Source organism: Cervus elaphus, chromosome 23 (genome assembly GCF_910594005.1).
Source record: "Cervus elaphus chromosome 23, mCerEla1.1, whole genome shotgun sequence".
Taxonomy (NCBI): domain Eukaryota; kingdom Metazoa; phylum Chordata; class Mammalia; order Artiodactyla; family Cervidae; genus Cervus; species Cervus elaphus.
This window is the reverse complement of record NC_057837.1, coordinates 16,657,853-16,673,360: the sequence shown is the minus strand read 5'-3', so window position 1 is coordinate 16,673,360 and position 15,508 is coordinate 16,657,853. Positions and strand designations below refer to the sequence as shown.

At 43.1% G+C, this 15,508-nt stretch overlaps 1 protein-coding gene and 1 long non-coding RNA gene across 5 annotated transcripts in view; one reads left to right on the top strand and one right to left on the bottom strand.

Moving 5' to 3' along the window:
• Window positions 1-5,125, bottom strand: part of PROSER2 (proline and serine rich 2) — a 44,146-nt gene extending 39,021 nt beyond the window's left edge. Inside the window, exon 1 of one of the 3 annotated variants that reach the window (XM_043883342.1) lies at window positions 4,706-5,125. In XM_043883342.1, coding sequence (XP_043739277.1) covers window positions 4,706-5,110 — 405 coding nt within the window. In that variant the 5' untranslated portion in view covers window positions 5,111-5,125. The remainder of the gene's footprint in view (window positions 1-4,705) is intronic. The other 2 variants (XM_043883344.1, XM_043883343.1) reach the window with 2 other exon arrangements.
• The window catches only part of LOC122681350, a 37,228-nt gene continuing 23,976 nt past the window's right edge, over window positions 2,257-15,508 (top strand). For both annotated transcript variants that reach the window (XR_006336946.1, XR_006336945.1), the window contains exons 1-3: window positions 2,257-2,391; window positions 9,191-9,244; window positions 13,256-13,368. This is a non-coding gene — a long non-coding RNA (uncharacterized LOC122681350). The remainder of the gene's footprint in view (window positions 2,392-9,190; window positions 9,245-13,255; window positions 13,369-15,508) is intronic.

Genomic DNA, 15,508 nt, shown 5'->3' with positions numbered 1-15,508 from the left:
CCTTGAACAGAGTTTTCTCCAGAGAAAATCTCGAAGTGGTCACTAAGTCCATGAAAAGATACTCATCATTATTAGTCATTAGTGAAATGCAAATCAACACCACAATCAGACACCACTTCATGACCATTGGAGTGGCAATAAAAACAAAAACGCAGAAAACAACAAGTGTTGGTGAGGATGTGGAGAAACTGGAATCCTCAAACATTGCTAGTGGGAATGTTAAATGGTGCAGCTACCATGGAAAACAGTTTGGAGGTTCCTTGTAACTTCACTACTCACAAACCAAAAGGTAGAAACTACTCAAATGTCCATATGCTGATAACGAATAAGTAAACTATGATATATCCACTCAATGGACTATTACTCAGCCACAAAAAGGAATGAAGTAATGATTCATGCTATAAATGGATGAATCCTGAGAGCACTGTAAGTAAAAGAAGACAGACATACATTGTTTAAGGCTACTGGTATGAAATATCCCAAAAGGCAAATAAATCCACAGAGGCAGAAAGCAGATTAGTGGCTGCCAGGGGCTGAAACAGGGGAGGAAATAGAGACTGACCGCTTAACGGGTATGGATTTTCCTTCTGTGGCGATGAAAAAGTTCTGGAACTGGATAGTGGTGATGGTTGCAAAACATTGTGAATGTGCTACAGTTTACTGAATGTCAATTATACTGCAGTAAAGAATCTGCCTATCAATGCAGGAGACACAAGAGACCCAGGTTTGATCCCTGGGTTGGGAAGATCCCCTGGAGTAGGAAATGGCAACCCACACCAGTATTCTTGCCTGGAAAATTCCATGGACAGCGGAGCCTGGAGGGCTATAGTCCATGGAGTCAGACATGACTGAGCAACTGAGCACAAAGATACCTGAAAGAAAAATTTTAAAACAGGGAGATATATCAAGGAAATGCTAACAACAGTAACAATGAAAAGATCACTCTGGCTGTACTGCATCAGGGACTTCTCTGGTGGCTCAGACGGTAAGGAGTCTGCCTGCAATGCCGGAGACCCAAGTTCGATCCCTGGGTTGGGAAGATCCCCTGGAGAAGGAAATGATAACCCACTCCAGTATTCTTGTCTGGGAAATCCCACTGATGGAGGAACCTGGCGGGCTACAGTCCACAGAGTCACAAAGAGTCAGACACAACTAAGTGACTTCACTTTTCTTTCTTCCTATACCACATCAGACAAAATAGACTTTAGGGCAAAAATCCTCACTCGTGATAAAAGTAACTGCATGATAATAAAAATTCAATTCCTGTTAGACAGTGTATGTCTAACAATATAAATTTACAGATGCATAGTTAGAAATGAAAATAGAAAGTTGTATGTACACATAGTCTCAGAATATTTTTAAGCTCAAATATAAGGAGATATCAACAAAGACCTCATTATACTGGGATCTTTCAATACACCTCTCTCAACTATTGACATGCTAAGCACACACAAAGTTAGTGAGAAATGATGAAATTAATAAAGTTCATTTACTGGAGTAGGAAATGGCAACCCGCTCCAGAACTCTTGTTTGGAAAATCCCATGGCCAGAGAAGCCTGGCGGGCTACAGTTCATGGGGTCACAGAGTCAGACACGACTGAGCACGGCATGGCATTCAGTCATCACAACTGGAGGTGTTAACTAATATGAAGAGAGATGTATAACAAAGAAACGAGCAACAACAGCAAAAACAGGATTTCAATGAAGTTCATTTAACGGATATCTGTAGACCTCTATAGAACAAAATGAAAGAAAACACGCTTCGCAAATACATCTTATGTAAATGTACTTAATGTCATTGTTTTGTACACTCTAAAATGATAAATTCACTGTTCTATGTTTTTTACTACCAAAGGGAGAGAAAGAACCAAGTCTTGAGTGGTAGGTATTCGGAAACATCCAGTCTGAAGATACAAGTTTGTATGGAACAATCACATCGCTATTCAATAAGGCAGCATGTTCTGCCCCGCACATTTCTTTACCTTGGATCCAGACTGCATGGATTATAAACCCAGGACCTACTACCTCAAAACACGATTCAAGATTAATGCTGCAGGTTTGGGAGGGGGACAACAGCATTGCTGAGAAGTGCAGCTTCAGGGTGGTTCTCTACAGAGGCTGCTTTGGGGACTGCACGGTCCTGACGCCACTGTGCTAACGTGAACGGGAGCTGACCCACCCAGATTCAAGAGGGGACGGCTGCAGGGCCCCAGGGGTAGAGCTGCCCAGCCTGTCGTCCTGAGAACACGCAGGCAGCGGTGAAGCCACCAACACTGCCAGAGAGGGCAGTGGAAACTGAAAGGAAAAGCCGCCCTCTACCAGCAAAGGCTTAGGTTCTGGGATGCTCCTAGGATGGCCCGGTACCACCGGCAGCCGTCCACAACCGAGTGGGTAAGATGCACCTGAACTTTTGTTCCAGAGGATGCCCTGTTCTCAGCTCTGCGCCTCCTAAGCCTTTCCCCTCTCTCCCCCAGGCTTCAAGGCTCAGCTCTGTCTCTTGTAGTTATTTGAGATGATCTTGACAATCAACACAGGGTGCCAACCACAGGCTCCTAAGGTGTCTGAGAACTTTGGAACCAGGGCCAGGTGTATCTTCAGCTCCCGATGAAGGCTTTACTTGATCTGGCTTTAATCAGTTTGGGTCGAGTGGCTCTTATCTAGGTGTGTTGGTGTGTTCCATGACTAGTTCAGCGCTCAGCACATTGCAAGCTGTCAGACAAGCTTGCAAATATTGCTGAATTAATTTATGATCACCCGCTGTGTTAGTCGCTCAGTCGTGTCCAACTCTGAGACTCTATGGACTGTAGCCCGCCAGGCTCCTCTGTCCATGGGATTTCCCAGGCAAGAATACTGGAGTGGGCAGCCATTTGCTTCTCCAGGGGATCTTCTCAACCCAGGGATCGAACTCCGGTCTCCTGCATTGCAGGCAGAGTTTCTTTACCCTCTGAGCCACCAGGGAAGCCCCACAAATGACCAGGGCCTGGCACTAAAACAGGAAAATCCTGCCTACCGCCTCAAAGAGAGTCAATGTGGAGCCAAACACACTCATATTTTCTTAAAATCATTGTTCTTCTTTCCAGACTTCTCTAAATAATCTGATTTTGGCTTTCTGATTTCTACTAAAAGACAAAATGTGTTACTTTTAAATTATCAGCATCCAATATCTTGCCCCCTCCCAAATGTAAAAAAACCTCTGAAGTGCTGTTAGGAAGGCATATACTCAGTCCCTTAAAAATGGCCATCACAGGTCTGAGCAAGAAAATACACAAGATTCCATACATACACTGTCAGGTTTGGCAAGAGAGATTTTTGACAACTTCCACCCTTCCCACCCAATCCCAAGTAAATAGGGCACTTGTTTGTATTTCCACATTGGTCTCATAAACCAAAATACCTCCTCCACCTAGAAAAACAATCTAACATTCAGACACTGAGCTTTGAGGGCAGACTTTTTTCAGTGCATGCTACAGCAGTAAGAATGTAGTGCTTAAAGAAAAGCATCTTTAATAAACTTAGGTTCTCCTGTGACCTTACACTTATATCTGATTTGGTGTTTCTATAACTTCCAGAAATACAGATTTAAAAAAAAAAGTAGTTCTCAATGAAAATTAGAGCCAGAGGAACCTTCTCCTACAGTCTCCAGCAACAGACCTGAATGTTCTACTGTATTTAGCAGGGGGAAAGGCACAAAAATCATTTTCCTTTCCTGTGAGTTTTCATTTTGCACCAAGTGGGTCCTGGCAAAGAGTTAAATGTTTTCTGAGGTTAGTTTCTGCGGTTTAAAAAAAAAAAAAAAAAAGGCTAGATGCTTAAATTTAGACTCCGTAAAACAATACTGGGAAACTTTCAAAGCCTTGGAGAAATACTGGAGTTTGTTTTATTGCCTTTTGTTAAATTGCACCACATTAGCCACAAAGTCTTCTCTTTTTTAATCCCTCGCGCCCCGGCTCACGGGCAGTTCCTACCCGTTTCCCGCGTGACTCAGTTACCTGTTGGGGGTCAGGGTCTGGGGAGCGGGGGTGGGGACGGAAATCCACTGGTCACTTTGAGCAGGACCCAAGTTTAACAGGTGGCTTCGGCCACCTCCTGCCAATATGAGACTCTCGCCCTCCTGCCTGCGGCGGAAGGGACACAGTGCCCCGGGAGTTGGACAGCCGCTGCGGCTACTCCGAGGAGGGCAGAGAGGCCAGGGCAGGAGTGTTGGGACAACCCCGGACCGCTCTGCGAGCAAAATAAGAAACATGCCGCTGACCACCATGCGACCCCCCGCCCCCGCCAGGGCAGCCTCGGAGTCAGAAAGCCACGCGTACTCCCCACCGACCCCGAGCCGGGCGCACGCCTACCCCTGGGATCCCGAGGGAGGTCCCGAGTTTCCTGGGTGAGAGGCCACCGGGCCGACGACAGCCCCTCGGACGGCGCCAGAGTCCTTCCTAACTTCCAAGGGACGAGATGCGAAAGAACCGAAGAACTCACTTTAGAAGAGATCCCTGCCAGGACCGCACCGGCAGCGACACTCGGGAAGCCCAAGCCGGTGGCTCACTAGGAAAGGGGGTCGCCCTTCCCCCTAGGACCCCATCCGAACCCCGACTTCCAGCGATCGGCTCCAAACGCCACCGGGTTCACTGTCGTGCGGGGCGAAGGGATCCGCTGCCAGGACGCCCTCCCGCTCTCCCACCCTGTCTGGGATAAAGAAGTCCGCACTCACCTGGCAGGAGCGCCCTCCTCCTGCGGGGACCGCAGGAGCCCACCCTGACTGCGGACCGGGAGCCGAGCGCCCGCGCCGCCCGCTCGCTTCTCTGCTCGCGCGTACCTCGCGGACCATCCCGGGCCGCCCCGCCGCGCGCCCGCTCTTGCGCGCCCCCTGCCGCGCGCTCCCGGCGGGGCGCTCGCTCCTGCGCACACCCGGCTGCGCGCTCTGCGCCGCGCCGCCACGCGTGCTCGTACGCGGGGTCTTGGCTGTCCCGCTCCCCAAACTCACAGGGCGCGTGCCCGGGACATTTAAAGGGACCAGTCCCCGCGCCGGTGCTGCCAGGCAGCGGCCTCCGGCACGGGTCGTTGGTGTCGGTGCCAGGTGTGAATTGGTCCGATCTGAGTGAATCCCCAGCCCCATCTCTGAATTACACAGAGGAAACATAGGGATTTGCATTTGAAAGTCTGAACGAAACGAAACATTTTTTTCCTCCTCCTATAGTCAGCTTTGAAAGGTTATTTTGTATTTAGCGATAATAACTATCACGAATCAAATTCTTATTAGCCTCCGACAAGGCGTTTAATAGACACACATAATTTCATTAAATCCTTAGAAGAGCTGCTTGATTTCTCATCCGCATTTTACAGAGGAGGAAAACGGAGGTTCAGAGAGGCGAAGAAACGCGTCCAAGAGGTTTTGACCCCATTGCTCGATGTCGTTTCTCCTTTATCACCGTGGAAATGTCCACTGAGGTTATTAGCTGGTTGTGGAAGGCTTTTGTAAGTTGGTGGAAGTGAAATTAATGTTGGTGGAAGTTAATGGGGTGGGACAACCCTGTACGAAGGGAGAAAGCAAGAGTTATGGGGTTTTATTGCAGGGTTTGAGATATACTCAAATGGCAGATATGATAAAAACCCGTATTGCAGAGTGCTGCTGTGCTTATCCCCATTTTACAGAAAGCTAAGGAAGGAAGTGGTTGATGGCAAAGCATGACTGAGTCACTGGCGACACTTAGGGTGAGCCTTAATTCCTTAGGCCTGATATCATTTCTTTGCCCTTCCCAGGAGGAGGTACCTGATTAAAGGGAAGAAAACTTTTTCACTAATAACACATTGGCCTCATCTAAATCCCTGCATCTTTAATTAATGTTTACAAACACTTTAATCTACCCCACTTACTACTTAATTAGGCAAGTATTATTACCCCCTCTTTCTGAACCAAATCCAGAAGAGACTTAAGTCCTTAATCCTCCTTAAATAATGCACCTAAACTTTCTGTCCATGTTCTTTTTATTTCCTCTTTTGTACCATATTGTTAAACATTAATATATTTATCATGAATTGGCTTGGTAAAAAAAATATTAAATAGCCACGGGTGGGAGGTAATATAGGCAACCTCTTTCATAAATTCAGATTTTAAAAAGACATTATGATAAGTGCTTCCCAGAATTTTTCTTTTCCTCTTTACTGGTTGTTGTTTTTCTTAGCTTGGTTAAACTTTTATGATGCATATGCATATGCTTAGCTTAGTTATTATGAAGTACACACTATGTTGTGCATACAAATTAAATTTTACATGGTATCTTCTTCCAGGTGAAGAGGAAATATAAGGAGAAAGAAATTGAAGGATGATAGGATTAGGAAGGAAGAAAGGGAAAAGAAAAAGGCAAGCAAAAAAGGTGGGAAGGGGACAAAAAATGAACAGGGAGAAAATGAGACTGAGGTTTCAACCAAGGCAGTAGGGGATGAAGCCAGCCCTGCTAACTGGGAACTGAGCTTTGTGGGAATTTCAAGCAGGCTGCCGTGTTTGGGGCTGGTGCAGAACTGGCCAGGGACCAGTGTGAGAACCTGAGTCCTCTGCACCCCTGTCCACGCACCTCTGTGCCAACTGAACATACCCAAAGGCGTTAGAAGGTGAGAAAGGACACAAAGTGAAATAAGAAAGCAAAACATGGGTTAGAGGGGGAATTAAAAGATTCTATTCTTAAAAGTACTTTTTTTTTAAATTTAAAAGTACTTGGGTAACATCAGTGGAGAAAAGAGCAAAGAAACACCTGGAGGGTTATGGACCTGCAATTTTTACTACTTTAAAATCCATGATACTGACAAAACTTTGCTTTCTGTTCACTTGACTTTTTACTGAATTCCTTTGAGGCTGGTCTTTGCTAAGAAAATACCGTGATACAGGGCCCCAAATATTAGATGATTGTTCTTATTACCTTTGTATAAGTTAAAAACTTTTAAGTAAACTTTTAAAATGTAAGCTAATGATTTTTCGTATTAAAATGAGTACTGTGCGAATTGGCTTGAGAAACTGCAAAATCTGTAATGACCACTAGAGGGAGGTAGACAGGAAATGGGAAAGAACAGAAAATAAATCTCAAGAGTTTTCTTTACTAAAAAATTATAGTATTTTAGAGCTAAAAAGGGAGATATCAAAAGACATGATTCTCCCTTTCTCTCTCTCTCTCTCTTTTTTGGCTGCACTGTGCGGCTTGCAAGGATCATGTTTCTCTGACCAGGGATTGAACTCGGGCCTGGCAGTGGGAACACCGATTCCTAACAACTGGACCACCAGGGAATTCTCCAAAAGACATGGTTTTGATTTATGCTTCTTCCATTTAGAATATGTGTAAACTTGAACTACGTATTCCTTTTGAGACTCAGTTTCTTACTCGTATGATGAAGCTATTAAACCTACCTTAGGAGGCTAAAACAAAATTATTTTGAAGTTTACTTGAACAAGTAGCAGATGAAAAATGTTAAGAAAATAATGAAAGTGAAGAAAAATACAGGAAATTTCCCCACTTGTTAGTTAAACATAGTATAAATAATAAAGTGAATGTTAGCATATACAAATAGAATGTTAGTATATATTTAATGATATAGATGATAAAATGGAGTAGATAACTCAGAAAAAGACACTGGGCCAATATAGTAAAAAAGTCAGTATAGTGTAGATTTTAATATGTGATGGAGTCATCTAAAATAAATGAAAAAGGGACAGATTCTCAGTAAATGGACTTAAGAAACTAGTAATTTGAAAAAAAAATCAAGTTGAGCTCATACCTTTCATTATGTGTTAAAAGAAATTTCAGCTACATTAAAGAACTTTAAAACTAGAAAATTTAGGCAAATATTTATGTAACCTCAAGATGAGGAAATAAAAGAAATGAAAAAATCATAAAGGAAACGACCAATAGACTACATTACATAAAAGTTTTAAAATTCTGACAACTAACTAAAAATATTGTAAGCAAAATTTGAAAAGAAAAAAAAACTTACAGAACTATAGAAAACAAATCTGGCAGTTCATTTCATCCTCAATACAAGAGTACACACACATTGTTAAGAAAACTCTAATAATTCAATGGAAAATTTTTCTTAAAGAGGAAATAAAAATGATTAGTGTGTATGTGTCGATATATTTTTAATTTTAAAATTTATTTATTGATTTCGACCACACCATGAGGCTTGTGGGATCTTAGTTCACCAAACAGGGATCACAGCTGTGCCCTCAGCAATAAGGGCGTGGGGTCTTAGACACTGGACCACCAGGGAATTCCCATGTAATTATATTTTAAAGTGTTTTGATTATCCAGTAATTTAAAATTAAAATAGTAAGCTATATTCACATCTATTATATTAGAAAAAAATTTAATTCTAACATTTAGTAGTGGCAGGAGTGCAATGAAATGGAAAGTTTTATATACTATTGGTGGGACATAAGTCGATATAACTTTTACTGGAAAAATATTTGTATACTTTGGCCCTATAGTTCCATATCGAGGGATTCTATAGAAATAATCAGAGATGAGTGCAAAAATTTGTGCACTGTCTCCTTTTTAATAATGTCAAAAAATTATAAACCAAAAAAGTCCAAAATTAGGGGAAAGTCTCAGTCGTGTCTGACTCTTTGCGAGTATGCACACATGCTCCTTAAGTAAACTATTAAGCAGCTCTTAAAAATGAAGTATTTTTCATGAACACAAGAAAATACCTAAAGGGGAAAAAAGAACTTTACAAAATTGTGTGAAATTACTGTTTCAGCTATGGAAAATGCATGTATAAATTTAAAAAACTGAGTGAATATATCAAAAGGATGACATTCTTTCTGGTGGTGAGCATGTCATTCTTATTTTTAGTATTGTATATGTCCCAAATTTTCTGTTCTGGTTCTGCATTACTTTTATAAATCAATACATCTTTTTGAGACAATAAATGCCAATGTGCACAGCATAGAGCCTGGCTTATATCAAACAGTCATTAAATATTTGGTAGATGATAGAAGGAAGGAATTAAAAAGAGATTGATGTACTTCAAGGATGACTTGCTAGTGAAATTTCTTGATTTATAAAAAGAAATTATTCTGTCAATGAGGAAATTACAACCTGGAGGGCTTTTGGTGATGATTTTAAGAAAAACTTTAAAAGATGATAATAAAGTGGTCCCATACTTCCTGAAAGCAAATAGATCATGTGTTACCTTGTTTGTTTTCCAGGTCGATATTCTGAAGGAGAAATACATGTGGAAGGAACAAATACGGAAGAAAATGGTAAATAAATTACATCTAAATTCAATAAGAGTCTGAAAGAGAAGCAAGGTTCTAAAAAGATTCATGGTGAAGAAGTGCCGTTCATTAGAGCTTCAGGACCCGCCAAGTGACCGAGGTCCAAACAGGAAGAGAGGATGTATGGAGCCCATTCATTCTTCCTCCAAAAATAATTTGTGGTTTCTTATGTGCCAAGTGTTATGAAGGGTAAAGTCCAGGAGGTGCAACAGAGAGCAGCATGGATGAGTTCCCTGTCCAAGGGGAATTTATGGTCCAGGAGGGTTTGGGGGATACAGATGAGACTCCAATGAGAAACAAGTTGGTCACCATCTGTCTATTAATCCCCAAATAGAGTAGAAGTGATTCTGTAAATAAAACAATGGTAAGGTGAATGGTATCCACCGCCCCAGAGATAAGCCTGAGGACTCATGGTTGGTCTAAATTTGGCCAAGGACAACTTTGTTTGCTTCTCCTGTTATCTGGCTAGCTTTCGGTTTGCAGATGGAGTATGCAAAGCCAACACGGTTTTGGAAATGACTCCAGGAACCCGTGGGTGTCTGGGGAGCCGGGGGATAGGAGAGCCTTATAGAAGTTTCCTATGCAGTGTCTTTTAATCCTCTCCATCTCCCCTCAAACTTCACTAATGCCTCCACTCCTCAGGAATGCTTTTGGAGTGAACCTTATTCTCAGGAGATTTGAATATGGCTGAAACTGGCCTCGGGTGGGTCTCTGAGCCAGGACCCAGTGAGACCCGATCCTGTTTGTGTCAGGGACATTTGGAAGGAGAGATAAGTACCAGTGCATTGGAATACTTAACATTTGTAGCTTGTGTTACCTTCTGCTAAGTTGAATTCTCCTAAAACAATTTCAGTGAAAGGATTTCATTGCACCCAGTTTCTAAGTTTGAGGGCTGATGTATTTTTATACAATTCCACTGTGACCAAGCCATAACTTCTTCTTTGAAGTGACCCTTAACTTAAGGATGTTGATTCTCTGATTTCAAGGGAGCAAGATGTGCCTAGTGTTACAGTCAGAGAGTTAGAGGAATCACCAAGCAGGGTCGTTGACCACTTAGCCGGACAGTGCGGTCCAGGTCTGTCCCCAGCTTTACAGATTCAATAACTCGATTCCTTCAGGACCATCTGGATGTGACCAGGCGCTCCGACACTGGGTCTCAATTGTATTCCCAAGTGGCGATATTGGTGGAGGAAAGGATGGGGAAAATCAAACTGGCAGTTCTTTGATAAGCTTAAAAATATTTTACTTCAATTTCAAAATTGTTAAATAGGATTTAAAGTATTCTCTCTACAGAGAGTCACAATAGGAAGAGAAAAAGGAAATTACACCAAATGCTCCCATTCACTGTGTGATAAAATGTGAGATTTTTTTCCCCCTTTTGTCCTAAAATTGCCCTGAGAGCCAGAATACTTATTATCTCTTACACTCCCAGTTGAAGTCACTAGGAACTAAGCCCCTCCTGAAGACTTATTGACAATTGACGCTGCTGAACTGGCCCTTCTGACATCCACACTCTCAACCCCATTTCCAAACCAAGGGGCTTGCGGGTCCTAAGCTTTGTGGAGGTGCAGTTAGTATTCACTGTGGGAAGCTGGTCCCTGTCCCCCATAGGGGACTGGAGGCAGGGGCGGAATATATTCCCTCTCTGTCCTCCCCAGACCATCTCCTTTCTAATTCTCTCCACGTTGACTGATGAGGGACTTTACATCCACAGAATCCCTTTTGCCATAAAATGTGGCATAATCACAGAGGTGACATCCCAGCATATCTACAGGCTCCACTCATGCTTCAAGGGGCTGGAATCTTGGGGGCCAGTTTAGAATTCTGCCTGCCACAGAGAGGATGAGGGATGAGGTACCTTTAATCCCTGAAGCCAAGTCTGGGGAGAGTCTTAAGACAGTCACTTATGAAGACTGGAGTACAGCAAAACAGGGAAACTGGACTCTTGCTGGGGTGACCCTGTAGCTGTCCCCGGGCCACAAGATGCTTAGCAGGGTAAGAAGGTCTTAGCAAGCATTCTAGGAGCCCAGGAGCAAGGCACAGTGTGTCCTCACCTCTGAAGTTTGGGAGCAGCCATAAAAGGCTTGTTACTTGCCCAGGTGGAGATTTCAGGGTGGTCCTTTCCATCGGGATTAAAGGGCTGCATGAACAGTAGGCCGGAGGGAAGATGGGGAGCTCTAACCACCCCACTCTTCAAGTCCATCCAGGTTTTTGAAGGGGACCCCTCAGTTCCTGGGGCTCCATAAGAGGGAATACATTTACTGACGGGGCAGAACCAGCAAGCTGCTGGTGGGAAAAGCGGGCAAAGGGCCAGCAACTGAATTTCAGATGGAATGCCTAGGACTGAATCTTTTTTAAAAAATTTAAAACATTGTGGTAAGATGCACATAAAATTTACCGTTTTGATTGTGGTGGTGTACAGTTCAGTGCCATTAAGTACACTCACAATGTTGTGCAACCATCACCATTGTCCGTCTGCAGGACTTTTCCATCATCCCAGACGGGACCTCTGTCCCCATTAATCTTTCCCTCTCATTCCCCAGTCCACACCCCAGGCACCCAACACTCTGCTTGCTGCCTCTATGATTGTGATGACTCTAGGGACCTCACATAAATGAAATCACATAGTACCTGTCTTTTTGTGTCTGGCTTCTTTCATTTAACACATTTTCAAGTTCACACATGTCATAGCATGGACTAGAATTTCCTTCCTTTTTATCAGTTCAGTTTAGTTGCTCAGTCGTGTCTGACTCTTTGCGACCCTGTGAATCGCAACACGCCAGGCCTCCCTGTCCATCACAAACTCCCGGAGTTTACTCAAACTCATGCCCATCAAGTCGGTAATGCCATCCAGCCATCTCATCCTCTGTCGTCCCCTTCTCCTCCTGCCCCCAATCCCTCCCAGCATCAGGGTCCTTTCCAACGAGTCAACTTTTCACATGAGGTGGCCAAAGTATTGGAGTTTCAGCTTCAGCATCAGTCCTTCCAATGAACACCCAGGACTTATCTCCTTTATGATGGACTGGTTGGATCTCCTTGCAGTCCAAGGGACTCTCAAGAGTCTTCTCCAACACCATAGTTCAAAAGCATCAATTTTTCGGCGCTCAGCTTTCTTCACAGTCCAACTCTCACATCCATCCTTTTTACAGTTTGGTAATAATCCATTGTATGTATGTGTCTGACTCTTTTTGACCCCATAGACTGAAGCCCGCCAGGCTTCTCTATCCATGAAATTTCCCAGGCAAGATGGTGTGAGTGCCATTTCCTTCTCCAGGGCATCTTCCTGACCCAGGGATCGAACCTGAGTCTCCTGCATTAGCAGGAGAATACTGCCACTGTGACACCTGAGAAGCCCCACTGTGTGTATAGACTACACTTTTTTAAAATCCATCCTTCTGTGGGACATTCTTCTAGGGACTTCCCTAGTGACTCAGATGGTAAAGAATCCGTCTACAATGCGGGAGACCTGAGTTCGGTCCCTGGGTTGGGAAGATCCCCTGGAGAAGGGAATGGCAACCCACTCCAGTATTCTTGCCTGGAAAATCCCATGGATAGAGGAGCCTGGCCGGCTACAGTCCCTGGGGTCGCAAAGAGTCAGATGCGACTGAATGACTCTCACTTCACTTCTGTGGATGGATGCTTAGGTTGTTTTCACATTTGGGCTATTGTGAATAATGCTGCAGTGAACTTGGGTGCAAAAAATTGAGTTCCTGCTTTCAATGATTTGGGGTGTATACCCAGGAGTGGAATTTCTGAATGGTATGGTGTGTCCATGTTTACTTTTTCCTGGAGCCACTATACTGTTTTCCACAGTGTCTGCACTATTGTAGATTCTGACCCGCGATGTCTGTCTGAGGGTTTTAGTTTCTCCACATCTTCATCAACACCTGCTATTTTCTTTGTTGTCAACATTGTTTAATAATTAGAATTGAATCTTAAATACAAAAATGAGACTGGTCTAATAATCAAAAACATTAGGCAACTTTTCCAATCTAGCCAATCTGATCACCGATGTCCTGCTACTCTGTGGGAAATGGGAACTCAGCGGAGAGCAGCTGGGGACGGATGCTGATAACGATGGAACCATTCCATGCTCACACCCTAACAAGGTGAGAATCTTCTGTAAACAAGTTACAGGCATAGAGTTCTTTTTCTTAAAATGCTTACTAGCTTTGAAAATGATTCATGTAAGAATGCAGCAGCCCAAACATATTTACTGCCTTGTCCATTTCACCTCCATTTGCTTCCTAAACCCTGGCTGTCCGGGTTCTGTTGCCACGAATGTTTGGAAGCTGTCTTTTTGAGTTCTTATCCCAGCTTACAAGCATCTAGCAGCTTGGACCATCCATTAAATAGAAGTATTTTTTCCCAGAGTTGAGTCTGTAGCAGAGTTCACTCTTTTCTCTTTGGGCAAAGACAGTCATCACCCTGGCCTCAAATATGACTTCTGAGACCATGACTTGAACAGTCTTCACCTCTGGGCATTATCCACTTTGTTGAACAAGCTGGTGCCTCCTCTGTGTAGTCAGGAGTCATGTTTTGAGTTGTCTGTCAGGCATCTCATTAAACTTAAATTCATTCATTCATCTGTCATCCCTACTGGGTTGTGAAAGGTAAGGCTCTCTCCTTAGGATGCTTGAGTTGGGAGAAATATAGACCAAAAAAAAAGTTAAATCATTCTGCATGGTACAGAAACAGGAGTAATTCACTGGTATCTCAAGAAGGGAGTAGGGGTCTTGAAGAAAGAAATGTAAGAGTCTAGAGGAATGGGGTTGAGGAGTGCTAGCTATAAACATGGGAGAAAACCAGAGAGATGTGTATGTAGACATTCTGTATGTGGGAGGTGATGGAACTTAGGGGAGCAACATCCAACATTGAATCTGAAGTGTTTGCACGTCATGTGGTAATTCTCTCTGCTGCTCCCAAGCTGTGTAACATCGGCAGTGCTTTAGGGAAACAGAAGGGGTCATATTCCATGATTTCAGGACAGCAAGGATGGCTAAAGCAGGGCTGGGAGTAGTGGTGTCAGAGGACAGCAGGGAAGTTGGTGACTAGGAGAAAGAAGACCCCTGTGCTCTCAGATATTTTAGAGAAAAAGACAAAAATGTTCTAGATTCAGCTGTTGTGACTGCATTTCATTTTGATATTAAGTGAAACAGTGACCTCAAGAAGTTGGAGGCCAGGGAGATGCTTAGATTATAGAATCTTCATGAACAAGAATTGACCTGGGGCACGAAGTGCCTGTTCTTCATAGAAGCTAGCATCTTCATAGGACCAGCAACGTGTGTTTATCATGCCAAATGTTTGGCCCTTGTCTTTTGGGCTCATCATCTCTCAGATCCTGACCTTCTTTCTTAAACACTTTAAAAGACCTGGAGGGAATTCCTTGGTGGTCCAGCGGTTAGAACTCTGAGTTTCCACTACCAGGAGACCCAGGGAGCTAAGATCCTGCAAGCCGTGTGGCACGGCCAAAAAAAAAAAAAAAAAGGTCTGGAGCCTCTCTTGCTCTCATTTCAGGAGTGTAAATAATAATAACCCTTACATCCTTATACCATTTCATGGTTAACAAAACTCATTCACTCACATTCAATCTTTTTAGAAGGTGTGATTATTCCCATTTTATAGATGGGAATAACTGAGGCTCAGAAGCGTTCGGTGACTTTGTTCAATCTCACTCGAGTAGTAAGTGGCAAAGTGGCCATTCTAATCCACTGCTCTCTGCTTTGCACCAGAGCTGCTGTTCCTGAGTCTGTGTTGACTGGGTATAGCAGTACTTTTTCCATGTATTTTCTCTCTATAAAGCCAATTAAGGGATTTGTGCTCATACTGTTGACGATTTTCAAGGTTATTAAATTACTGTTGGGGGAAAATATAAACTTTTTTTAATAAGAGTTTCAGGAATAGTCATAGACTTTAGAAATGGGGAAATCTCATTAGAAATATAGAAATCTCATCTTATTAAATATTCATCTGAGTGGAATCAGCTGAGGAAATACTATGGGAAGGCTATGGGGATGGCAAAAAATAGAAATTGTGTTTCAACTAAAGGTTGAGAACTACATAAAAATCCATTATTTCGATGGAATGCACCAAAACATTTTCCCAAAGCATTCCACAATTACTGAATGCCAAGTACAAAGTACTACTACAGACTTGTGAAAAGATTCTGTGCTTTCACAAATCAAATAAATCTAAAACAATAATTCCATGAGTAAGGATAATGTACTTAAAGCAGCATCTCCTCCAACA